We start from the raw sequence: 26,264 nt of genomic DNA on the forward strand, positions 1-26,264 counted from the left end.
TTTGTGTGAAAGAACTCTGGTGCCCCATATTCGACCACGTCCCCTGGATGGGGGGACCTGGTGGCACTCAGAGGAAGGATAGCAGGCTCCCAAGAAGAGACTTGATAGCCTATGAGCGTATACAGGGGAAGGAGGTCCCCCTCAGTCACAGTCATAGGGGAGGGGAGTAAGGGGAAAATGGGAGGGAGGGAGGAATGGGAGGATACAAGGGATGGGATAACCATTGAGATGTAATATGAATAAATTAATTTAAAAAATAGATTTTACATTTTCATCTTGTATCCTGAGGCTTTGTGAGCAGTGTTGAGTCCTAGGTTTGTTTTTTTGGTTTTAATTAACAACATTTTTTTTTTTTTTACTGGACATGGTATCGCGTGATTGTAATCCTAGCAATCAGGAGGTTGAGGCAAGGTGGTCACAAGTTTTCAGCCTATCAAGAACACCAAGGTTTTATATATAAGCCATATTTATATATTTATGTACACAAGCATATGAGTATATTTACATATGTGTATATGTATTATACATGTGTGCATACATGTATATGTACATATGCACCTGTGTATACATATGTATATATGTGCATATGCATGTGTATATATGTGTATGTATATATGTGTGTATGTATACATATATGTGATCTTTAGTTAATTTATTGAAATCCTTTCCTGGGGATTGCCTGCATAGATATTTATGCACGCTGTAAAGTCAGCAGCTTTACTTCTTCCTGGCTTTTATCTCTCTTTCTTTCTTGGCTATTGCATAAGCCAGGACTTTCAGCACAGAATTGATTGAGTGTGAACAGGATGGTTAAACATGTCTTCTTTCCTGTTTTAGGGAGAATCATGTAGTCTTTCCTTACTGTGTGATGTTAGGCAAGGAGTTATGGTAGGTGCTTTTTATCAAACTAATTCCTATCATATTCCTATTTTTCTCAGAATCTTTATCAAAGTGAGAGTTGGATTTTGTCATTTTTTTCTTGCTTTAACTGAGAGGATCATGCATTCTTTTTCTTTTACCTGTTAATACAGTAAATTATAGTGATCAATGTGATTTGCAACCCTTAAAATAACTTCTACTTTAGGGATAAAGAATAGCAGTTAGGAGTATAATGTTCTTGCAGAGGACCCAAGTTCAGTTCCTAGGACCTATGTCTGTTGTAGAAGATTATACTAGACTCTTGAAGGCTTCTCTACCCTGGTTGGTTTCCAAATAATTGACACAAAAAGACTATAATTTACTTTAAAGGCTTTAAAGCACTACAGCTGGGCAGGTACCAACCATCTAAGCTATTTTGCTATTTCCAAGTTACACATCCCGTGTTACTTGCCTTAAGAAACCCTGTCTGGGCTGCTTTTGTTCCATCAGTCCATCCTCACGGCAACCTCCCTCTCTCTGGCTTCCTCTCCTCCTGCTATATATTCTGTTTCTCCTCCTCCTCCAGCCTTCTGGTCCCTCTCAAGACCCCAAGCTTGGGAACCTAAGCCCCGCCTACCTCTCTTCTGTCCAGCCCAGGCTGTCAGCAACCTTATTAACCAATCAATTTTATATTAGAGAGAGGAAGGTTTACACAACAAAGAGCAGTGTACATGAGAATGTGTTTGTCTGGGGGCAACCAGATCTTGGGGACCAGTAATGAGCAGAAGAATGCATAGCACCAAACCAACCCCCAACACATGTTGGAGGACATTATTTCCCTTTGCTTTTCTTACTACATCCTTGAGAAGGAAGCTTGCAACATTGATTTGTACTTTTCTGACAAATTCATTTGGTGCAAAATAATTTCCAATCAGGACTGCTTAGTAGTTGTAGAAACTGAAACGCGGATTGAATGCAACTCCGCTAACATTCTGCCACCGTGAAGCAGGCATCTGCTCATTTCCTGCCTGGCTAGGAGATCTCTGTCGTTTGTCTAGAGACCCCCAACCACGTCCCTTGCATGCCCAGGCCCCTCGTTGGCTGTTGCCAGCCTTTTTTGCTATATACAATTCATAATATGGAGAGCCCTAGTTTTCCTTGCAAGAGGCAAAAGGGGAGATTTTATTCATTCCATCTCCCCATTCCTGGAAGTTCCAGGGCTTTCACTTTTAGTTTCCTTTTGAATTAGAAAAAAGGGGGAGGGGCAGAATGCCCCATGCCCTTATCTTAACAGCCAGTTTCTACCACCAGTGTCTTGATTTCTTTCTTTAAAAATAAAGGCTGTTTCTGTTCAAAGAGATACTGAGCAGACAATGGAGCATCAGTGAGGCTCGCCTTTAGGTTCTGAAAGCTGCCTCAGAAGGATGGACGCTGTTTTGAGACCTTTTTCTGCTCATAGGGTCAAACAGGTGAGAGACATCAGATAGCTGCTTAAGGAAAACGAGCTAAAGAAGACGAGAGAATTAAATCAGATGCTTAGAGGAAAGCAAAAAGAGCTGGGTGCATTGACACAGGTGATTACACTTGCACCTCCTGTGTTATTGTAGAGGACACACAAATAAGCTTCCAGGGGACTTGTGCACCACTGGTGCGGACAGCGGGAAGCCGGAACCGCCAGAAGTGAGCCTGTGAATGTAGCCAAGGTGGTGAACAAGTTCGGGGCTCAGATCCGGTACTCACCAGAGAAAGCGAGGGGCGGGGACTGGGCTAAGGGGAGGGGAGTGAGCCGGGAACGACAGCAAAATGCTCAATAGTCAGTCCCCAAGATAGGAGACCTGGGAAGCAGGCAGGAATTAGGCTGAAGGATCGCTTCCACCTAGTAGTCTCCAAGATCTGAGCAGACGACAGGAGGCGCCACCAGGACGTCTCTGCTGCGCTTGAGGGCCAGGGAGGAGCGAGCATCAATCTCTGCTGCGGGTGTCAGCCAGCCACCGCTGGCTGCTCTAGCCTGCACGTCTCTGTCCCTGGCGCAGGGCGCTCGGGCTTCTTAGCCTTAGCCTGCGCTGTCAGCTTTTCTCTACCCGCGATCAACCATGGATGTCAACTCCCCGCTTTCTGTGCAAAGGTAAGCCTCGCTTCCCCATATGTTTAATGGAGGCGGGGGGTCCCCTCAAACTCCGCGGGGCACTGGAGATCACAGGCAAAGTTCCATCATTTGTTCTGTTAGAGATTCCCATGGAGAAGTTGGGTCCCTGCACTATGGAGCCTTGGGATCAGCCTTCAGGGGATGTTGGTCCCTGTTAGCTACCCCAGCTGGGTGGGGCCTGTGTGCTGGAGCTGCGCCCCATGGAGGGCAGCCAGGTGGCTGCCTCAAAGGCTAAGCGATTGAGGTCTCCTCTGTCCAGGGAGGTACCCAAGGAACAGGACTTTTAAGCGTGCGTTACATGGAGCAGTTTTGCGCCTTGGCGAGGCAAGGTTTCCATGGTGGAAAATGACACAGGGACCTGAGGGATCAAGACCAATATCAGTTTATCTCCAGTTCCATTGGTCTTGACTTGGGTTAGTGTTTGTGGCTTTGGGGATAACTACATGTCCTGTAGGGTTAGGGAGAGGGGATCTCTTGGGTCTCTCACTGACACCTAACCTGAGCCCACCTGTGCAGAGGAGACTTCCTTGTTCCTGATGCTCTAGCTCCCCAAGCCCACCTAGTCCATGGGTCCCCTTCCCAAACAGGTAAGTGTAACCCCCTGAGAGATGTGTTTACAATGATTTGTTGTTTGACTCCTGTTTCCTGTCCCATTGCTCCTGTCCTGCTTCCCTCCGACTCAGCCTGAGAATTCAAAAACCTATGATTTTTTTTTCTCTTCTTCCGTATAAACCTCTTGGGGTTGAACTGGGGCTGTTGCTCAGGTGCCGCCCAGCTGAGCAGGTAGCATGAGCCCATTGTGTTCTGCCCAGCATGGAGCTGAGCATCACAATTCACCCTAGAGCTCCTGGCACTGTTGAATGCAGCAGGGTTCATGCTGTCATCCTTCACAGCCCCACTTTTCACCTCCCAGAGCTCAGTGCTGATCTTGTGAGCTCTCTCTTCCTATCCCTACCCCACACCCAACCAACCCAACAGAAAGGTAACCATCCGCTGACACTACCAGGCACTGAAGCCAACACCTTTGAGCTCGGATTCTTGGACTGCACTGGAACACAGCAAGACCCAGTGCTCACAGGCTAAGGCTCACACACAGTACTCAAGATAGGGTGGGGGTTCAGATAAGAGATGAGGGTACAAGAGGTTATATATCGTCTTTCAGAAGGTCAGAGCTTGTGTCCAACAGACGCAAGTGTTTATGTTTGTGACAGAATCAGTCTTCCAAGCTTCCCATCCCTCACTCACCTCTGTGGTGGGTGGGGGGGCGGGGCAGGGGGGGCAGGGGGGGTAGCTCTTAAGTGAGTCTCTTAACTCTGCCTCAAGCAAGCAAAAAAAAAAAAAATGACCACTGAGTCTCTCTATTCCAGCCTAACGTCTGAAAAAGCAAGGGAGTGCTGTGGGAGGGAAGATTCTAAAAGCCTAAAAAAATAATTAGTGGTGTCGGTTTTAGGTAAAAGTATAGTAAGTTTTAAAGGTCGAGTATATTAGAGGTTTACTGTTCACTGCCTGGAGAAATGGTCCTTAGAATGGACATGCTGAGGGCCAGAGCCTTGCATGCACACGGCCCTAAGTCCAGCCCTCAGTTTCTCCATCCCAACTCCACAAACTGAAAAGGTGAACTAAGCAGTCCCAGCAGCCCCAACAAGGTGCTTTTTGACATAAAGAGTCACATACTTTAAACCCATCTTTTCAGATTGTCATGACTGTGGCTCAGTCATGACTCAGTTTCCTTCTCATCCTGGAAGGTTTACTAAAATATTAGAAACACACCATTCCAACAATTTATTAAGTTTTTTTTCTAGTATAGTGCCCAAAAAAGGCTTTATAAAGCATAAACTAGTTGAAGACCCATATCTGAATCTTAACACCACATCTCCAGAAATATGCCTTTCAATTAGCATCACATTTCCCCCCCCAAATCAGTATTATAATCTCATCTATTGTGGCAGCCTCATTCATTCCTTTATTTTAGTGCAAGTTAAGATTATAACCTTTCTCCCATAAAATTTATTGGGAGGCCATCAGAATTAACTTTTCATATATATGTGAAATACCTGAAGGCCCTGTATTAGTCACCAGACTTGTTTCTGAAAGCTTGAATTTGAAGAACTGCCCATTGGATATTCTACACGAATGTTTTTGAGTAAATGGCAAAATGATTAAGTAATAACAAATATTACTGGTCAAGAATGTATCGTACAAATCTGAAACGTTCTTTGTATTTAGTGAAGTTAAGTTAGTGATTAAAATACCAGTGTTTCTTTTAAGCAAGATAAGATAATTCAGACATCTATTCAACAATGCACAGAGAAAACGACATGACTTGGGGACACAGTGGGTTAGCTGTAGGATACTTTGTGCTGTTGGCATTTTTGTTTGCTTGTTCGTTTTACTTTCTGGTGACTTCAATTAAAACAGAATATAAATGGGGCAGTAATCAGACAGGACTCTGTGGTGAGTGATTCACGATTTGGTAACTTTAAAACATGCGTTTTTAACAAAGAATGTTGCTGGCAGTTCTGTGAGTTGTTATATTCTATTAACCTTGTATCTGGGCAGGTTTCACTTTGACTGTGAAACGTTTAATTTTCAAGTATGTAATAAATTGTATGAAGTGTATTCCAGACTATTAAAAATAAATTACCACAAATAGAATCCAGACATGTTGTGGACTAAGGATACAGCTCACTTATAGAGCTCTGTGTGCATGAAGCCCTAAGCCCGGTCCTCAGTTTCAGGAGGAACTTCACCCTCCAAGAAAGAAACCAAGCAGTAGAGAAATCAGTCCCCTCACAGTGGATGTATTATAAGCCCAGAATTTTATGTTCTTTTCTGGCTAGTGGTCTGGTAGAAACGAATGTTTTAAAATACAAAGGTTTTTAGTTTGGTTTGGTTACTTTTATAGCTGAAAGTTTGGGAGCATTCTTCACTTATCTGTTTCATGAAGTTTATTTGATTTGCTAAGTCACATAACTAGGTGCTTAGAAAAAAAGAATGAAGGGTCTCGCCTAAGTGTTTCCTGTAGCACAATTATTGTATCCTAGTTACAGACGTAAGTCAGTGTTGTTTACGTGAGTAACTGTGTGCACAACAATCATGTTTAGACTCTATTAAGTGTTATCCATATATTAAATTATTTGATCATCACATCCTTGGGATTTTATTATAACATAAATTACTTCTACTTCCCAGAAAAAAAAAACTCTGAAGCAAAGGAAATTAAATAAAGCACATATCAGATTTAGAAGTTCACACAAATAACACATATGACACCTTAGACTTCTTGTGGATTCAGGCCTAGTTTTTTTTTTTTTTCTCTTTTCTTGTATTGGCCATAAACTCCTACTTGTTTTTAAGTAGGAGAGAAGAAATGCTGGCATAGGTTTAATAGTAACATCATCCTCAGACACACGGGGGCAGCCTAAATGCAAGATGATCTTCTAACCAGCAAGCCTTGAAAATGCCTTTTCAAAACTAAAACAAAACAATTTTTAACTACACCATAATTGAGCTAGGATTTGAACTTGAAGAGTTATTCTGTTTCCCAGTGTTTACATTTTTATACTATATAGAATTGTTCTTTTTGTTTTGTTGAGCTTCCTGGATTGTGTGTGTGTGTGTGTGTGTGTGTGTGTGTGTGTGTGTGTGTGTGTGTGTGTGTGTATGTGTGTGTGTGTGTGTGTGTGTGTGTGTGTGTGTATTATTGATTTCATTGTCATTTTATTTTACCCAGCCTGAAGTTTAATTTAGCAACGCATCACTCATATTGTTAGGACCCAGGAGAAAAACTATTTTTTAATGTACCAAACAACTCCAAATTGTATACTAAATTAAAGTCACTCATCAATATATTTTCAGTGAATGTTTACAGGTTTTCTTTTTTTTTTTAAGTCTGCTGCATTTCTTTTTTTCTCTTTTCTTTTTCTTTTCTTTTATTAACTTATTCATATTACATCTCTATGGTTATCCCATCCCTTGTATCCTCCCATTCCTCCCTTCTTCCCATACAGGTTTTCAAATTCATGTAGAAGAAGAAATGCAGAGGCATAGCTTTATACCTGTGTCCTTTCTCTTTTTGTAAATGACCCCAAGGAAGCACTGCCTCTTTGAGTGATAAGAGGGCAGGGGTAAGGGTCACTCATGTGCAGCTCTGAGTGTTAGGTGATGCTTTTCTATTGAGTGTAACATTCTCTCCCCAAATCCAGCACTGAACTGCATCCAGCTGAACTGCCTCCATACCCCACAGTTCATGAAAGCCAGGGCGCTACCACTCCAGAAGTAACTTCCTATAGAAAGAGAATCTAGGAATTAGGGATGTAGATGAACATACAATATTCAAGATGTTGACAGTGCTTTTGAGTAATGGACACACAGTAAAAAAAATTCTCAAAGCCATTTCTAATCAAAACACCTTTATAAATACTCATGAAGTCTACCATTAATATTTCACTGTACTGGCAACTTTTATGGACACATGGCCTCCATTCTGTGGTTCCTTTGGTAAAATATGTATGTATTAGCTATTAAATAATGATCTTGTAAGTCAACTTACAGAGCTTCTTGTCCATAAGGGTCCTCCTTGGCTAATATTGCTCAGCTGAGTGGCCTATGTTTGTCTGTGGGAAAGTGTCCTCTAAATGGAATTTTAGAGAGGAAAGAACAAATGGTGGTGCATTTGATGTTGGAATATTTATGTCCTTTTCAGGAATTAACAGCAGTCCCTGTCTATGTGAGGTGCTCATTGGCTCCTCCTACATTTTCTGACGTGTCCAGCGGGGTATACTGATCATCTGGGTCCTTTTTGTTTATAACCTTCTATAATGTCACACCTTCTGTTATGCCAGTGGCTGTCAACTAGGCACTAAAGAATGAATGTGTGACTCCCTTGTCAGAAAAATAAAAAATAAAGGCAGTGAAAGAACCAAAACAATGGTTTTGTAAGAAAGATGAGTTTGAAAGAAGGGTTGGTTTCTCTTTAAGATTCCCCATAGGTGAAGAGAAACATGTTTATAAAAAGTACTTCACAAGGTTACTTCTTGGTACCTAAGAAGCAGCCCTACCACCTATGAGTAGTTATCAGTTCCCTACTCAGAAGCAAGATGTCTATGAACTCCGTGATTACTTCCATCATCTGACTAAAGGAATAATAATAGCTTTTGAGAGCGTTCAGCTGAACTGAGGCAGCCTCGTGTACGAAGAATGTGTACAAAGCCTCCAGAGGTGACTGTTTTGTCTTCTTTAAATGATGTTTGTCAGGTCCTCGGGATGTCTTTCTGGACCATCTTTTTTCTAATCAATATCTTCATGTTTAAAGCTGCTTGCTGGAGGCAGGGTATTAGCACCTACCTTTTAAACATCATCCAATAGTCTCCTTTAATGTAACCAGCCCACTCATGTCCCTTAACCTCGCACATGGGGCTAGATTGAGATTCGCCATCAGGCTATCTATTTTCCATCTGTATAATCTGTCCTCTTTTTAAATTTACATTTCCTCTCATCTGCTTTATTTGAGGTTAGTTGGGTAATGCTTATAATTCCGTGCTAGCTCCTCTAGTGATTTACTATTTATATTTTGCTAAAGCAAAAGTTGATACCCCAGAGTCTACATTACATGTCTTTAGTTAACCAGACTCTATTTTCAAGTTATAATGCATCACTTCACATCCAGTGCAGAGTTTTAATTGTACATTCAAATTCTCTTCTCTAATATTTTAGCCTTTGGTTGGCATATATTTTTATAAATGGCACAAAAACCATGCTTTTATATTTACACGAACTCACCTATTTTAGGATACTAAGAAATAATAAGAAAAACGTTTAATGCTTTTTTTATTCACTTCTGAAGGTTTTCATACTTTGCATAGAATTGGCTTTCTGTCTGTGTTAGGTAGCTTCTGTTAAAAACAAAACAAACAAACAAAAACTTCCTTCAGTATTTCCTGTGGAAAAGGCCTGTCAGCAATGACTCCTCCTCTCTGCTCATCTAATAAACCTTATTTTCCTTTGACTTTCTGAATATTCCTTATAAATATATAGTTCAAAGTTGAACACTATTTTTGAGTAGTTTTGGGTGAGTATGCAAAGTAAAGGTTTCACTGTGGTATTTTCATACGCGTTTTGCTCTTTATGGCCCTTCTCACTACTCCATTCCGCGACCACCTACACATCTTCTGCTGGCCCACTTTTTTTTTTTTTTGGTTCCCTCTCCTTTTAAAAACCTCATCTCTCATCATCCGATTTCTAGTTTCATCATCTTCAGCACCTTCACATACAAGAATGTGTATATATGGGTATATATAACGTGTGGATATAAGTAAATCCAAGAGCCACAAGTGAAAGAACACATGTGCTTTTTTTCTTTTTCTTTTTTTCTTTTTTTCGCCTTTCTGGATATAGCACATTTTAGGTAATATTTTCTGGTTCTACCTATCTTCCTGAACTTTTCGTCATTTTATTTTTCCTTGTGGGTGAGTAAAATACAACTGCTGTTGGACTTACCACATTCTCTTTATCTATGCATCGGCTGGTAACATCAGGTTGCCTCCCGCCGCCCCTTTTTAGTTATGGTGAATAGTGTAGCAATAGATGCGCAAGTATCTCCTCAGAAGGAGAACATTTGAATCATGTGGGAGTTCTACTTTTACCTTAAAAAAAAAAAAAAAGAAGTGTCCACAAGACTTTCTAGAGTGACTCTAGAAATTTACCATCCTTCCAGCCCTACACAAGGGTTGATCATTTCCCGCATCTTCACCAGCATTTATTGTCACTTATTCTTCATGTTAGTCATTCTATCCAGGGTGAGATGAAATCTTGAAATAGTTTTAATATCCATTTTTGGCAACTAGAGATGTTGAACATTTCTCAAATATTTGTTAGCCATTTGTGTTGCTTTTCCTTTTGAAAACTCACTGTTGGGTTTTACTAGCCCATTCATTGGCTAGGAGATTTGTTTTTCCGTATTTAAGTTTTGGAGTTTTTTCATATTGCACACACTAAAAACCTATCTACTGTGTATGGACAAAGATCTTTTTACTATTCTATAAGCTCTCGATTCATTCTGGTGTTTGTTCCTTTGCTGTGAAGGTTTTAAATTTAATCTAATTTGTCTATTATTGCCATAATTATTTATGTGCTGTTAGAGTCCTTTTCAAAAACCTCTTGTCTATGCTTATGTTGATGAGTTATTTTTGGTTCTTGCTAGCAGTTTCAGTATTTCAGGTCTTATATGCAAATCCCTTTTATGTTTTTAGTTCACATTATTAAATAATAAGAAATGTTAATATAGTAAAAATAATATTAAGATAAATATTATTTTCATTTTTATGTGTACTTGTGTGTGCCTGAGTAGTGTATATGCATATGTGTGAATGCATGTGCCTGTGGAAACAGGAAGAGATTATCAGACACGCTGGAACAAAAATTATAGACAGATGTAGATGCTGGGAACCCATCCTGGATCCTCTGCAAGAATAGCCAGTGCTCTTAACCTCAAAGCATCTCTTCAGTCCCAAAGATATAGTTCGGACTGGATGAGGAATCTACGTTGAGTTCTGTTTTTCTGCATGTGCATATCCACCACCGTCTTTTGAGGACACTGTGATTTTTACGATGTGTTTTTGTTGCTTGTGTTAAAAATTAGATAACTATAGGTGGCTTTTTTCCAGTAACATTTGTTGAAGATGTTCCCTATTTCCAAAGTGTTTTCATAACTTTTCAAAAAGAAAAAATAGAGATGCGGTCGTGTCTGTGTAAACTTATTTCTTGGTTATCTATTCTGTTCTGTTGGTCTACATTTCTGGGTTTGTGAATTATCAATATGCCTTTGTCACTATGACAACACAATAACTTGAGGTCAAGTTATTATGGCACCTGCAGCATTCTTGTATCTGATTATGATTGTTTTGAGTTGGCAGGGGTCCCTTGTGTTTCCACATGAATTTTAATTTATGAAGTTTTAGGCTTCCACATTTTTCTAGTTCTCTGAAGATCATCATTAGAATTTTATTCTTGAATCTGGAGCCTCCTTGATGTCCTTAATATTTCCACAGTAGCAAGTCTTCCAATCAATGAAACAGGAAATTCTTTCTGTCTTCTAGCATCTTCAGGTCTTTTTCTTCATTCTCTTTAAGTTTTTTTTTGTTTTAGAGGTCTTTTATCTCCTAAGTCTATTTATGTGCTGTACTATACTCAGACTTGCATATGTTAAACTAAGTAGATGGTGATAATAATCATCTATATCATCAATAGCATCATCGTCATATATCTTTTATCTTCCTAAAGAATGCTTCTATTGGTTATTGTGTAGAGGCCTTACCTATCTGTTCTGATCAGTTTTAGTTAGAAATTTTCTTTATCAGATGTGAGAATAGCTATGCCCCACTCATACCCAGCTTCTGTTTGTTCAATACGCTGGCTTATATCCTTTAACTCTGCCTTTGCCAATCAGATGTGTTTCTTGGAGACAGCAGCTTGTTGGAGCTTGATTTTAACTCAGTCAGCCTGTCTGCATTTTTTAAAAAGGCAAAGTTAAGCCTGTTTTCATTTAAAGTTCTTACTGAGAGAGATCTGCTATTTCTAATGATTTTCTTTTCTTCTTATTGTTGTTCTAAGGTGAAATGCTGCTGTTTATTTTCTTCCTTCGCTGCTAGTGTCAGAAATGTGTTGGTTCACTCTGGGCCTGATGAGTTGCTTCCTGGTTTTTCTTTGCTCATTTCTGAGCAGGGTATCTAGTTCTTTGTTGTACATATCTGTTTGGATCAAACTCTCTCTACTTTGCTGTTCTCATCACACATTATTAATTTTCATGTCATCTATCTTTTATCCCTTCCTGCCTTCAAGATTTTCCTTGTCTTGTTTACAGCAATTTGATTATAATGATCCAAGGAGTGAGATGGCATCAGTATTTATTAGCCTGGCTGGTATCCTGTAAACTTCTTGGATTCATGATTTGGTGTCAATTATTAATTTAGAAAATGTTCATGATGATTTATTCAAACCTATTTCCTACTCTGCTCTGTTTCTCGCTTTCCCTCCAACTTCAATTTTTCCCTAGCTGAGTTGACTCAACTGGTGGTTGACAAAGGCCAATATTTATTTACCTAGAATTCACATTTCTTCTCGATCACATGGTTTTCATATGTAAGTTTGCATACTGCCCAATTGGTCCACTATAGCCACTCAAGTAGTAAACACTATTTAATTTTCAACAGTTCTAACATTTCTGTCCTGCTTGGGTATGGCTCTGTTAATTGTTTTTATCCCTTGGAAATATTTTTTTCTATTGTTTTGCATAGCTTGAAATGTTAGTTCTCTACCCAGGTCAGAGGTAGAGGGAAACAGTTTTAGGTCCTCAGTGCTACTCTAACAAAGACATATTATGTATTATGGTGGGGAAGGCACAGAAGGAGGATGAAATGGTTGCTCACGTTGAATCAACAACAATCAGGGAGCAGAAAGTGGGCAGATAGTTACATCTCAAGGCTTGCCCTCAGCTAGCTCCGCCTTCTCAAGGTTCCACAGCCTCCCAGAACACCTTAACCAGCCGAATACCAACTGCAAATATATGACTCTATAAGGGCCACTTTACACTCAAACTATAACAGCCTTCTTATATTCCTTTCATTTTTAAGTATATGTCAAATAGCCAATTTATTGAAATAGTTACTTAAATTTCTTAGAAGAGTCGTGGTTTCAGATGCTCAAATTAGTTCAAAAAGATAAATTGTACTGCTTTTCAAAGCAATTGGTGTTTGAAATAATACCTTGCATTTCTGTGGTTCTATAGCCTAGTGTGTATCTTGGAACGACAGCAAGTGTTAAGAAGACAATGGTCTTTTCTGGAGGTTGTCCTAAAGGAACTCTATTTTTCTAACTTCTACAGGCTGCTGAGTTTTAGTACCATAGCTACCTGCTCCATCTGAAAAGCTAGCAGTTCATATATGCAGGGTTCTTATTATATCCCTCTGGCTTCTGACCTCTTCTTCTGCTAGGGTAATACTGTACCCTAGATAATCCATCGTAATCTTTCTATATTAAGATCATCTGATTAATCCCATCTTAAACTTTAATCCTGCTTTGCCTTAGAATATAACATAGCCATGCTTCCAAGGATTAGTCACCAAGTGTCTTGAGGGAATCACTATTGTGCCTGCCACAGACAGTAATCAAATTAAGTCTGTTCTTCTAGTAGCACAAGTAAGTCATTAAGTGTGGTAGAACTGAAGCAGCCATCCAGTTCTCAAAGATACTCAATACACCATGGCGATACACGGAGCCCTGTTGAATTCCTTCCCCAAGACCGATCACTGAAGCGGTCTTGCTGCTGCTTAGCAGCGTATTGGCAAGTAGGATTAAATTGTCCTTCCAAGTATAAGCCAAGATTGTTCCTGAGTTTCTTTTTAATACAAGATATAACCATGTGGTCCAATTCTGTATTTTGGGGGAAAATAATGACAATAAACCCTTAACTTCACAGTCACTGCATCTAGCCTGGTGCTTGCAGCTGAAAGCACACCATTTGACAAGCCTATTTAGAACTATTTACAATTTCAATAGCACACCACTTGAGAGCCCAGCTAAGTAGGGCGACTGCTGAAAAATCACAGGATCCCCAGGTCTAGTCAAGAGTGGTGATATTAATAAGGCTTTTTTTCCTTGCTTGAAGATATAAAAAGATATCTGGAAACAGATACCCAGGAAGTTGGTCATATTTCACAAACATAGAGAAGGCAACCAAGGCATCTTCTGCAAGATGCCAGTTGACATATTACCAGATTCTCGTGAATGCTCATGCTTACTGGTGGTGTTTCTTATAGATTGGTACAGGGTCTATGCACTAGCTTCCTTTCCATAACATAAGAGACATGCGAGAAAGAGAAAAGGAGGGAGGGGGAAGAGGAGGAAAGGAAGTGCATGTGGAGAGAGTTGATTTGAGAGCAGATAAATGTAGTATTGTCCGGTATGTTCCACTAAATTGAAATATGTTCCTGGCTGGAAGAAGAGGCTCACAGACTTAAAGTGGTAACAGGAAGTAAACAACAGCCACCATGCCAGGAGGACATTGCTTTGGAAGATTCTTGAGGCCCCTACCCAATGGTATAAAAGGTAGAACAGTGCTGGGGGTGGAGACTCTGAGCAGCCAAACTGTGGAAACAAGTTTGTTCAGACTGTGGCATTGTCTGTAAGCTGAGAAGAGAGCTCCAGGTTTGTAGGCATCAACACCTGCGTCTAGGTGGGCTTTCCAGTGACATAGTATCTGCCCTGTTCCTCGTAAATACCCCACTACTCATAGCCCTGTTAGTAACTCAACGAGAAACTCACTGGCTGAGCACTTCCAACATTGGTGCACCATTACTTTGTCTGTCATAGATTTTTCTCGGGTGATTAGATTGTGTGTGTGTGTGTGTGTGTGTGTGTGTGTGTGTGTGTGTGTGTGTGTGTGTGTTGCATCTCTCCAGGAGGATTGTCACACCATATGTGACTGTAAGGTAAAGAATGGGTCGCTTGGCTACCATACATACATATGGTGACATTCCACATGACAGTGTTTTCCTTAACATTTACCAAAGGCTCAACAAATAGCACTTTCTTTGTGTTCTTAAAATTCCCTTTCTCTTTTAATAATGAAAGGGCTCTTTCCTTCTCAAGGGTCATGTGTGGTTTGGAAGCTTATTGTAGAACCCTGTCCACTGTCTATAACTGCATCTTCCTGTTGTGGCTGCTGATTCCCAGATGCTCACTGGCATGCGACTGCCTCTGCTCATTTAGAAAGTGGGACACCAAGATCTGTTCCATTTGGAATGCAGTACTTAGTGACTCAGCTTCTTCAGGGACAAAAAGTCTTTCTTTCCTGGGTGTTACTACCTCCTCTTGGCACTTTCTCTAAGTAGAGCTGGCTTCCCTACCAACCTCTGTGCTCTTGCTATCTCATCACCTCTCGAAGTCAATTTAATATATGATTAATTTCACCAAATTCTTACCACTAAATATTGGCCACTTTGAATGGCGGCACAAATAAAATTTAATAAAAAATGGCCCAAACGATAGTCTTGTTCAAGTTGAAATCGAGATAAAACTTAAGATTATAAAGTCATGGGTAATGATCGAATAGATTTCACTAATGAGTATAATTCAAATGTAAGAGAGACTTTTCTACAAATCACCCCCTGTGTCATGAAGTCACCAGCATGCTCCTGTTTAGTATTTTGAACTGTTAATGCAGTGATAACTGAAAAGCAAGCACTCAGGCATTTCTTGTACTCGGCCCTAGTTATTCAGACACCCCTGTTTAGAGACAGATGATGACAGCCTAGGTTGAGGACTGACTCCAGACTGTACAAGGGTTGGCTCATAAAGAAGAATAAGAACAGACTACAACTACCACTGATGACAATTGAAAGCAAGTAAATTCCTGGTAATTTCTAAGTATTTTCTGAGTTCTGTTGACTTGTTCTGCAAGGTCGCCATTGCTGTTCACGAGTTATATTTCTGAAGGGATATGAGTGAAAGCCTTACTCAGCACCGTTTCTGTCACCCAAGTAGCAAGGCATTTTTAGCTAGTTATAAAACTCTTAACACGGAAGTATGGACCCCACTTGGTAAGACCACTCAATCAAACATCGTGCTCTGAAAACATGGTTTGATGTCATGTGCATCTGTGCTTCAGGGAAAACCTCTCATAAGGTTTTTATGATTCATGGATGATAAGATGCAGGTTGTTGGTGAAAATTCAATGGATAACATTCTGAAGCAAAGCATCGTTGTTTCTAGATTAAGCCAACTCATTGTCCCCCCACACTGGTCATTGATATGGTCCATTAGCATCATAGCTGCTTAGGAATGTCTTTCCTCCTTTGCAAGCTTATATGGCACTTTCTGGTACCATGAAAGGTAGTTGTCATGGGCCCTGTTTCTGAACTGCTTGGTGTCTTCAGCAATAGGGACTTACCCACTATGTCTGGGAGGCAACTGAGGTGATAGGTAGTCTATAATGTTTTGGAAGTCTCTTGAGAAAACCTGACCAACAACTCAAAAGAGAGATCTCATGCCTGGTGTTAGGGTTTTTGTTAGATGATCTTTAGCTCTTACAGGATGTATTATCAGCCTAGATGAGAAAATGTCATGCAAACTTTATATGTATATTTATATGCAGCATACTTAGAGCAGTGGTTCTCAATATTCCTTATGTTGTGACCCTTCAGCACAGTTCTTCATGTTGTGGTGACCCCAACCATAAAATTATTTTCATTGCTACATCATAACTGTCATTTTGCTACTGCTATTAATTGTAATATAAATATATATGTTTTCTGATGGTCTCAGGCAACCCCTGTGAAAAGGTCACTCAACCCTCAAAAGGGTCACAGCCCACAGGTTGACAACTGCTGATTTAAAGATTATTGTATAGGGAAATAAGTTCTATCAATGTAGCAAAAATAGCCCAACAGCATAGCCCTCGGTTCCCTGTACTGAGAAATGAGGATGAAGAGGAAGGGAGAAGCCCCTGGGAGCTATTGACTAAGAAAATCTTACTTTGTCTCTCAAAGCAAATAACATTTCCTGATGTTGGAAAGTCCAAGAACTCTAATTTCCTAGTAATGTCTTTAGAATATTTTTTTTCTAATTTGTGATTCAGTCTCTGAACTTTTGAGCAATGAATCATTTTGAAAGTCTTTTGGCAGTTTACAAACCAGAACTGTCTTCCTAAAGGATCAAGGAGACATCTCTTTGAAATGTAAACACACACACACAGACACACACACAGACACACACACACACACACACACACACACACACACACACACACACACACACACATGCATGCACGCACGCACACATCCTGCATGCATGAGACAGGGGGAGGGCAGTCTGAGTGTCTTGGGAAAGCAGGAAGCTGGTATTTGTGGGTCTTATATCAAGGTTTGGAAAACTATGTCAGCTCATGGAAGTATAAGAAAATGTGCTTTTCCTCTGCACAAGGCTCCTGAGCAAGCCCTCTCCTTTACACTCCTGCTATTGAGAGACTCCTCTGACCTGTTAGAGTTGAGTGTAGACTTCACTCCAGTCTCCCTCCCCATTTCAATGGCCTTAAATAATGTTTACTTTCTGTTTATCCCTCCCTCAGTCCTCATTTCATGTTATAGCCTTGTTTTTCTCATCTAAGACATAGGAGGATGGGTTGTATCTTTACAGTGATAATGAGAATGCAAAGAAGGGGGTGAAAAACAAATTGTACTTAGCAAAATGGGAATTTTCATAATATTTAAGATAAAGAAGGAAATGATTGGGAGGTGAATACAATTTATCTTTGGTTTGGGGCATCTGGGGTTGCTTTTAATGACCAAAAAAAAATGTTGAATTATAATTTCTGGGGGCAGCAGGGAGAAGAAAGCAGATCAAGTGCAAATAAGTTGAATTTCAATAGACACAAAGAAATGCATATGGATGACCAGCTGCTGTGGTTGAATTCTAAGGCTCCTGTGGAAGTAGTTAGGGTGGGAATATGATTCAGGGCTGGAAGCCTCAGGGAGATAAGATCCTATGGGATAAATTGATGACGTCAGAATAGCTCTGTCATTTTCCCACTCCAGATTCTATTCTTACTTAATTTTGAACCTTTCTTCCCGCTCCCTTATTCTGTAGGTGTTCCTCCTTTCATTCACTGTATCGATTTGGCAAGAGAATTCAGCTGCCCTGACATGACACTGATGCTTCACCTTCCCTTATCTGTACCCTAAAACTTCCTGCTAGCTCCTCTCACTCTCGGCCACTTTAACCACTCGCACACTAGGACTGGTTGTGATTGGTGTCTTGGTGTTCTTACATGGAATACAATCACAGAGATAGTGTTGAAAAACAAGAAGTGAATTCCAGCTGCAACTGTGTACATGTGTGCATGTGTGTGTGTGTGTGTGTGTGTGTGCATGTGTGTGTGTGTGTGTGTGTGTGTGTGTGTTGTCTGTCTTTCTGTCTGGGTGTTTGGTGTGTGTGTGTTATCCTTCCATCTGTCTGTCTTTCTGTCTGGGTGTTTGGTGTGTGTATGTGTGTGTGTGTGTGTGTGTGTGTGTCTGTGTGTCTGTGTGTACTTTCACGTGTCCTACTGAGGTCTGAACAAGAGAAAAAGCATGTGGAAACTGTGAGACAGTTCGGACACTGTGTGGAAGTTGTTTGGATTCATGGCCGACACTGCTCAGCAGTGCTGATTAAATTCTCTAGATAATTGTCCCACAATAAACAAGTCTGTGTGTGTTGTTCACCCTGCTGCAGACTTCCTGGCCTTTTGCAAGCTTATCCATCATAATTAGCTACACCAAGTTTGACACGCTGCTGTGCCCCTGGCATTTCCACATTGGTCTTAAGAACCATGCAGCAAGCTACACAGTATGTTTAATGCAAAACCCAACTCTAATTAAGATTTGAAGCCTGCTTTCCTTGCTGGTGCTCTTTTTCCTTTTAAATATCACAATTATTCAATTTAGACAAGATATCCACTACCCTTCTATGGCCATCTAAATTATCTGTGAAAATATTCAGTGTCTATTTTCTTGATTTTTTTTTCAATGCTCTGCAGTAATAGCTTTTATAGTAACTGTTAAGCAATCAGACTCCAATAGCACCCTCTAGACGTCAGTGCTTACCCTCCCCCCAAAATGTTATCACCTTTCACTCCAAAGCAACGAAAACATCTGCATTGGCACAATGGGCTCAGAATTCCTCTGAAAACAATTTCTATTTAAAAGCAAAACGAGGTGACTAGCCTAGACTCTGTCGCTAGCCATCCAGCTGCTGAATCCTGAGCTTAGCATCTAGACCCTGCCTTGTTTGTCTCCATTTTACTGGTTTTGCTTTGTTTGAGGCTGTGAGTAAGGAACATACATACATTCAGATATATACTCAATCTCCGAGTACTTGATTTATGTTTCCATGGCATTCAGTACACACCAGTTTATATTTTTTAGAAGGGGATAGTGCTCTTTCATAGGCGGTAGAGGGCTAGGGTCGGGGTGGGCAAGATATAGGATTGTGGTTCCTGAGTTTAAGGTGGCATTCTGTGGGGGGCTCCTTAGACAACTCGGGTTAAAAGCAGTGGCTGCTCTTCCAGAGGTCCTGAGTTCAATCCCCAGTGTAACCACATGGTGGCGCCTGAGCATCTATGTGTATCTGATGCCCTCTTCTGGCATGCATGTGTACATGCAGACAGAGCACTCTGACCTATCAGGGGACTTGAGTACCCTTCATGTCTGAGTGTTTCCTGACTGATTCTCACCATCAGCATGCGAAAGCAGCTAATGTTTCATTAGTATGACATGGAACACCACCCCTCCCTTACACTTCACCTATTTCAGTCTTGTAGGTAGCTTTGGGGCCTGTCTTGTCTGATACCATATAAATTCATGAGGCCAGAGATGGTTCCCCTTCGTTTGCTGATGTATCGTGAGCACCTTGCACAATGCTTGGCTGTTATTGGCTGCTAGGTGAGGGAGAAAGATGGACTAAGATCTCTGCTTGATTTTCTGATTGCTCCAAAGGGTTTTGCTTACTGTGCTGGAAATTTGACCAATGGGCCTGTTAACAAATTATTAGAGAGAACTTTTACTTTGATTGGGTGATTAAAAAAAACAAAAAAACAAAAAAACAAAAAAAACAAGCAAGCGTGCTTGGAATTTCTAGAAAATTCTATCATGGAGAATGAACAGCTCTGAACTAGTGACGTGACGGTTGTTAGATATGAAGCCAGGGTAGCTTGTTTTCATCGTACTTCAAGTTCACATTTGTGCTTGAAGCAGTTAAGAATACAATAGAAAAAGGAGCCATTGGAGCAAACACACAGGAACCTCCAGGAAATCTAATACCAATCAAATACCCTCCTGTCTCCTGTGTCACTCGGTTTTCTGCTGCTGTAACAAATGCCTGAGATAAACAATGGGGAAAAGGAAAAGAAAAGAAAGAAAGGGAAGGATCATCCATGCCAGAGTTTTAAGGCATCTTTTTATTATTGGTCGAACCCACTGTTGGAGACTGTGTCCCTTCATCAGAGCGGAAAAGCCCATGTTCCTCATGGCCCACAAAGAGATAAGAAAAAAAAAATGAGAAAGACACTCTACAGTCTACTTCAAGGAAACACCTTCATGACTTAAAGATTTCCACTATGCCAACTTCTAAATGTTACACGGCCCCTTCCAGAGCATCACTCTAGGGATAAAGCCTTTAAGCGCTAAAGATCGAGGCTGTAGCGGCATCTGTGTCTAGGTCTTGTTGGATCGTAGTTACAGTTGAGAGACCCGCATCAGGTGTTGAGGAAACCGGTGCAGACCGGGTGAAAGGTCACATGTCAATTAGTGCTCTCGTCTCAAAGTAGGCAAAGAAGAAAATACCCTGTTGTCTTAGGTGGCACATCTTGGCTCAAATAATCCTTCCCAAGGGAAGACATTTCTCACCACAGTGCTTCTCTATATAGGACACGCTCCATTCCACTCTGCCTAGAAACTGGCTAATAAATCCACAACCCGCTGTTTCCTCCCTGAGAGGCAATGAAGGAGGACTTCTGCACTCGGAGCCTCCGCTCCTCTGTGCTTGAGCCACACTGAAGCTCCATTTGTTCATAAACGTAATTTACAATGAATACTGACTTTACAGGACTTCTCTTGGAAGTCCGTGGTGGCTCTCTTGCACATTTTATAAACAAGAAAACAAGTGTGTTAAGGTACCAAGCAGCGAGAGAGGCTTTGCATAACTACCATGCCTGGGTTTGCTCACTTTCTGCTCTCAGCTGCCTCTTCCCAGCAACGTTTAATGAGGCAGTAACACAGACCTGCTGTGCCAATGGCTCTATTGTCCTAATAACGAGGATACACCCTCATCTCTCAGCCTTGGTAAAATTCCGTGCTCTGCTTTCTCTGGGGGAAGAAGGAATGCAGCCTCCAAGAATGGCTCAAGGTTTCCTGAACCTTGGCTGTTGGGAGTTTATAAATGTATAAAGATCTGGCCATTTATATCCTTCATATCTTGGAGTCTCTTTAAAGAGCTCCTTTCTTCTGTTGATCTGATTCATAAAGGCCATAATTAATAGTCTCCTATTAACAGGACCTTATGCAGGTTGTAGCTACAAAGGAGCCTATGTGTCAGTTACCCTTTTCTCATGATCTACATTTAGAAGGTGAAGAAGAGAGAACGTGTTCAAGTCTTAGAAATAGGACAGCTGGATGAATGGCAAGTGCATTAGATGGAGGAGCTACACCTGTCTCATGGCCCCCAGCTTCTGAAAGAAAGCATGGTTGTGTTGCAGACAGTAAGAAAACTATGCCAGGGAGCCCTTGATAATTGACAGCAAGTAGGATGGAAGACTACAACTGAGGACCGTGATAATGGCTGGTGATGTTCAGGGAGTAAAAAAGAAGCAATGTCACTAGAGTATTTTCAAAGGTCTTCGTAGGTGGGTTAAATTGTAAATCTTGTAAGTTAGTTTTAAAATGGCTTATCCATATGTGTAAAAATATAATTTAGTTAGTAATATTTCACTTCTGAAAAGTGATAACCCAATATAAAGTTTTATCATTTTATTTAAAAAGTTTTTTTCTTTCAGATACACAATTAGAAGACTAATTAGATACTAAAATACAAACATTCTTGACAATTTGAGAATGTTTAAACTGCTAGTGTGTGTGTGTGTGTGTTGGAAAATGTAGATATACTTTTCCCTGTGTCAACTCCATGGATTTAAACATTAGAGTTTAGGACAAAAATGAGGATTTGTACTTTGTCTCTTTATCAACAAATTAGTTTATTTGCTTTTAAGTAATTGAACTCACATGACAATTAAGAAAGGAGATATTTTATTCTTTCCCACATTTTTGTGTTTAATGGTAAAATTTGATGGCTTTAAGTTGCTTTGTGAAACCAAATGTGAGAGTAGGGTCATAGGAAGATCAACCACTCAGCTTCCCTCTCCAGCGGTGGGTTGTGCTATGCAACCTCTTAGAGTGTAAAAATGCTATGTGCTGAAAGCGAGTTAGGTCCATAGAGCATAGAGCAACACCCTGCATTCTGTGTCCAAGACATGTAGTTTCCCTCCAGAAAAATCAAACCTATGAACTCAGTGATAGACTAGTGTTATATTGAATTTTTATCAAAAGGATTAAGATTTAATAAGATTATCAATACGTTTTCATGCTGTATCTCTTTTGCCTAGGTGTTTAATGGATTTTTTATTTCTTTTTTATTTATATATTTATTAACATTATATCCCAATCATAGCCCCCTCCTTCCCCTCCACCCAGTCCCATACTCCCTGCCTTCTCTCTCTCCTTCCTCCCCTACCAACCCACACTAACTCCTCAAGTTGCATCTGGACAGAGAGCATCTTCTTCCCCTGTGGCCTGGCAAGAAAGCCCAGTCAGGAGGAAATGATCAAAAGCATGCAACAGTCCATGTCAAAGACAGCCCCCTCTCCCGTTTCTAGGGGGCTCACATGAAGAGCAAGCTGCCTATTGGCTATGTATGTGTAGAGGGCCTAGGTTGAGTCTATGCATGGTCTTTGGTTGGTGCATCAGTCTCTGCAAGCCCCTCTGGGCCCAGGTTAGTTGGCTTTGTTAGACTTCTGGTATTTTCATATGCCTGCTTTTTTGTTTTTCATATATTACATCCTGACTCCAGTTTCCCCTCCATTCCCTCCCGAAGCCTCTCTCCCCATCTCCCATCTCCCCCAGATCCACCCCATCTGTCTCCCCTCAGGAAAACACACCCCTTCCACCTCCAGGGACAGCAACTAAACACACCATAACAAACTACAGTATGACCTGGACATACCATCCTATGAAGGCTGAACTAGGCAATCCAGTAGGAGAAAAAGGTCCCAAAAGTAGGCAAAAGAGCCAGAGACAGCTCCCGCTCCCACTGTTCAGACTCTTACAAGAGCACCAAGCTGCTCAGCTGTGCCATACATGCAGAGACTCTGTGCTAGACCCCTGCAGCTCGCTGATCTCTGCGAGCCCTCATGAGTCCCAGTCAGTTGGAATTACTTGCTTTGTTTGACATGAAATATGTTGCGTGCTACATATATTTAAAAAAAAACTAAAATCAGTATCCATGCTCTCAATTATTTGTTTTTAAGGAATGATCCAGAAAATTGTTTGAAATTTGTTTTTTATGGAACAATTAAGGAACTTGTTTGAAAAGGCCCATATTTTTAAAATATCTAAACTGTGGGGTTATTTTTTCCAACAGTCTTCATGTGAAATGCGAATGAACTGTCGACTTCTCAAAATTGACATGCAAGTGGAGTGTGCCCAAATTACAAACTGAAATCCAAAATACTCCAGAGTTCAACACTTTTGAGTACTAACAAACTGCCACCCAGGACTGTTCTACGTCTGACCCCATGTGACAGTTATAGTTGAGATGCAGGCAAACTGAAAATATTGTATAACACTACCCTCATGCTCTGTGTGTTAGCTCTACACAAAGCAAGTAAACCTAGGCTTCGATTTGGGACCTATCTCCAAGATAAGTCATCAGGTGTATGCAAGTATTCTAACCCTCTTAAAAATATCTAAATGCTAAACATTTCTGATCCTAAGCTTTTCTGATTAGGATACTTGAACTACACAGTAACCAACCTGACTATTGATGTTATTGTTTTTGCAATAGCTTATTGCTATGATGTGAAGTTACTCTGTCTTTGTTGTTGTTGTTGTTGTTTTGTTTTGTTTTTTGAGACAGCGTTTCTCTGTGTAGCCTTGGCTGTCCTGGACTTGCTTTGTAGACCAGGCTGGCCTTAAACTCACAGCAATCCACCTGCCTCTGCTTCCCGTGTGCTGGGATTAAAGGTGTGTGCCACCATGGCTGGCCTGAAGTTACTCTGTCTTTAGGCTACATAATGGCTATGGCCTTCTATGCTGGGCCACTGCTACCTCTGAAAAACTTGTCAGTCAAAAAGATAGCTCTTTCTTCTTTGGTCTTCTCTGTTCACAAATATTCCTTAGTCTCCCTTATTTTAATGACATTTTTTTCTCAACCTTATAGCCCGCTGGAACTATTGTTCTTTCTAGTTACACCGTTTCTGACACTATCAGGTAACTGTTAAGTGCCTATGAATTTTAGCTCTAGTGTTATACTTTTAAAATGTCACTAATGAATAATTTTTCCTAAAAATGACTAAAATTGCTAATGCTTTTTAGAATTATTTTTTTTACATGTATGACTGTTTGCCTGCTTTTGTATATAGGCAACATATACACATCTGCTGCTAGCACTCATCATAAGAGGGTATTGATCATCTGGAGGTGCAGTTATACATGGCTCTGAGGCACCTTATGGGTTCTAGAAACCAAACTGCCAGAGAACCAAGCACTCTTACCTGAGGAGCCATTTCCCTAGCATCTGTTAATAAACTTTCAAAACTTATCAGAAGAACACAAGAATGGACAGCATAAAAGGTACTTGCTAACAAGCATCTTCAGACTGAAAATGTATTTAAGAGATCTTAAAAATAACAAGTCAATATAAAAAGATCCATGACCTTAAAACTTCAAAAACAACAGTTAGACTCATGGCCACCTTCATCAAAGCAAACAGGTGACATTTTCAATGTATTAAAAAGAAAAGAAAAGAAAAGAAACAAAAACCCAAGTGCTAGTTTAGAATTCTATGCTCCTCAAAAATATCCTGCAAGTATAAATAAAGGTATTTTTATATGGCCAAAGATGGTCACTTGTCTATACTTCTCCCTCTCTGCCCCACACCAGAGTTTTCCTGCTGCAAAGTCTCTGGCACTGCTCTGATAGCTTCACTCACAAAGTAAGATTGCCCTGTACTCTAATGAGCTGCCAGCGGCTATGAGACAATAAGAGAAACATTATTTTACGGGCAGTTTCCTTTTCACCTTGGCTGGATAGACACGCCTAGCCATATCTATTATCCCTTCATAGGTATAGTAGATACTGAGATTTAAAGTAATATACTATCGATTCGCATTCCAAAAGTAACTTGAGCTTACACTCATACATTTTATAGAAACCTTAGCTACAAATCTTTCAAAGAAAAGATGTCTAGAGTGATATATTGCCTTATTATTCTCTTAAAATATTGTCAGAAAATATGCATAAAATGAATTGGGAGGCCCGAAACTCTTATGTGAACAATAGAAGCTATTTTTTAAATGCATGAAACGTATATTGATTAGTCACAAATACAGATCCATTGGGACCCAAGTCAGATGACACACAAGCAAACAACTGGAATCTTTAGACTTTTTCCTGAATCTTAAAATATTTGCTAGAACCTGTCATTTAGCTGCTGTTGTACAAAAACTGGCGCGCTGTGAATCTGTCTTTCCTCTTAAATGATACTAAACTTTCTTTCTTTTTTTCCCCCATCCTCTCTTCTCTGGCTTCCTCTCCAAATCTGCTGGTGTTTCTAACCCCTTTATGGTGGGTGTGGTCCTCTCCATCAGCCATGTGGGTAGTTGAACCAAACTCTGCTACCTGCCTTTCTGCTGCCCTGCCTGCCAAGAGACACTGCCAGGAATCCAGGTTGGTTGTGGGGCCTGGGGTCCAGGGGATTATAGTGCCAAATCATGAGGGGTCTTCTCCTCAATCCCAGTACTCATGAGGCCCCGGGATACATGGCTGGATGCTTTTACCCTCATGTTCTAGATTTACTTGTTTATACCCAGCTGTGGAAATGCAAATCATGAGGTGCCCCTGGCCTCTTATTTACTCTCACATTTAACCCCTGTGTTCTAGCTCTTCAGTTCCCCGCCCTCTTCCAGCTTAAAAGGTGGAGGCATTAGGATCTATTTCAATATCATAAACCCATATGTTCCATCTCATTAGTGTCTTCCTGCCTTCTTCCAAGGTATTAGGAGGTATTTCACTATCATTATTAGACAGGTGGTCAAATTTTTACTGAGGTAGAACTTTGTGTCACAAAACGTAAATTCAGGTTTGTTTTCTACTACATTTTCACGGAAGTCCAGACCCACTGGCGTGTTTATTGTTGCCCTACCCCTAATCTGAGTATAACCATGAAGGTAACTTTCTGTGGCAATCTGTATTCGCAGTCTGCGTTGCTTTTCTCTAGACCCAAAAGCTCAATAAAGTCAGAAGAGCCTATTAAAAATAGTTCTTATGCAGTAGGAAACCATATGAGGACGGCTGGGATTTTAGGGAGGCCCATAGACTAGGAGGCTGGTTCTTTTAGACTCAGCTTCTTGAGTCATGACTCAAACAATGGCTCTGTGAGTCAGTATTCTTAGGGACAGGCC

At 40.6% G+C, this 26,264-nt stretch overlaps 1 protein-coding gene across 7 annotated transcripts in view; it reads left to right on the forward strand.

Annotated features, from left to right (window-relative positions):
* Positions 1-2,693: 2,693 nt before the first annotated feature.
* The window catches only part of SPHKAP (SPHK1 interactor, AKAP domain containing), a 151,300-nt gene continuing 127,729 nt past the window's right edge, over positions 2,694-26,264 (forward strand). For 4 of the 7 annotated variants that reach the window (XM_084778926.1, XM_084778930.1, XM_084778927.1 and 1 more), the window contains exons 1-2: positions 2,694-2,983; positions 25,452-25,530. In XM_084778926.1, the coding sequence (XP_084635052.1) occupies positions 2,956-2,983; positions 25,452-25,530 (107 nt within the window). In that variant the 5' untranslated portion in view covers positions 2,694-2,955. The remainder of the gene's footprint in view (positions 2,984-25,451; positions 25,531-26,264) is intronic. The other 3 variants (XM_084778928.1, XM_084778929.1, XM_084778932.1) reach the window with 1 other exon arrangement.

This window comes from Acomys minous (assembly GCF_964271855.1).
Source record: "Acomys minous genome assembly, chromosome: 4".
Taxonomy (NCBI): domain Eukaryota; kingdom Metazoa; phylum Chordata; class Mammalia; order Rodentia; family Muridae; genus Acomys; species Acomys minous.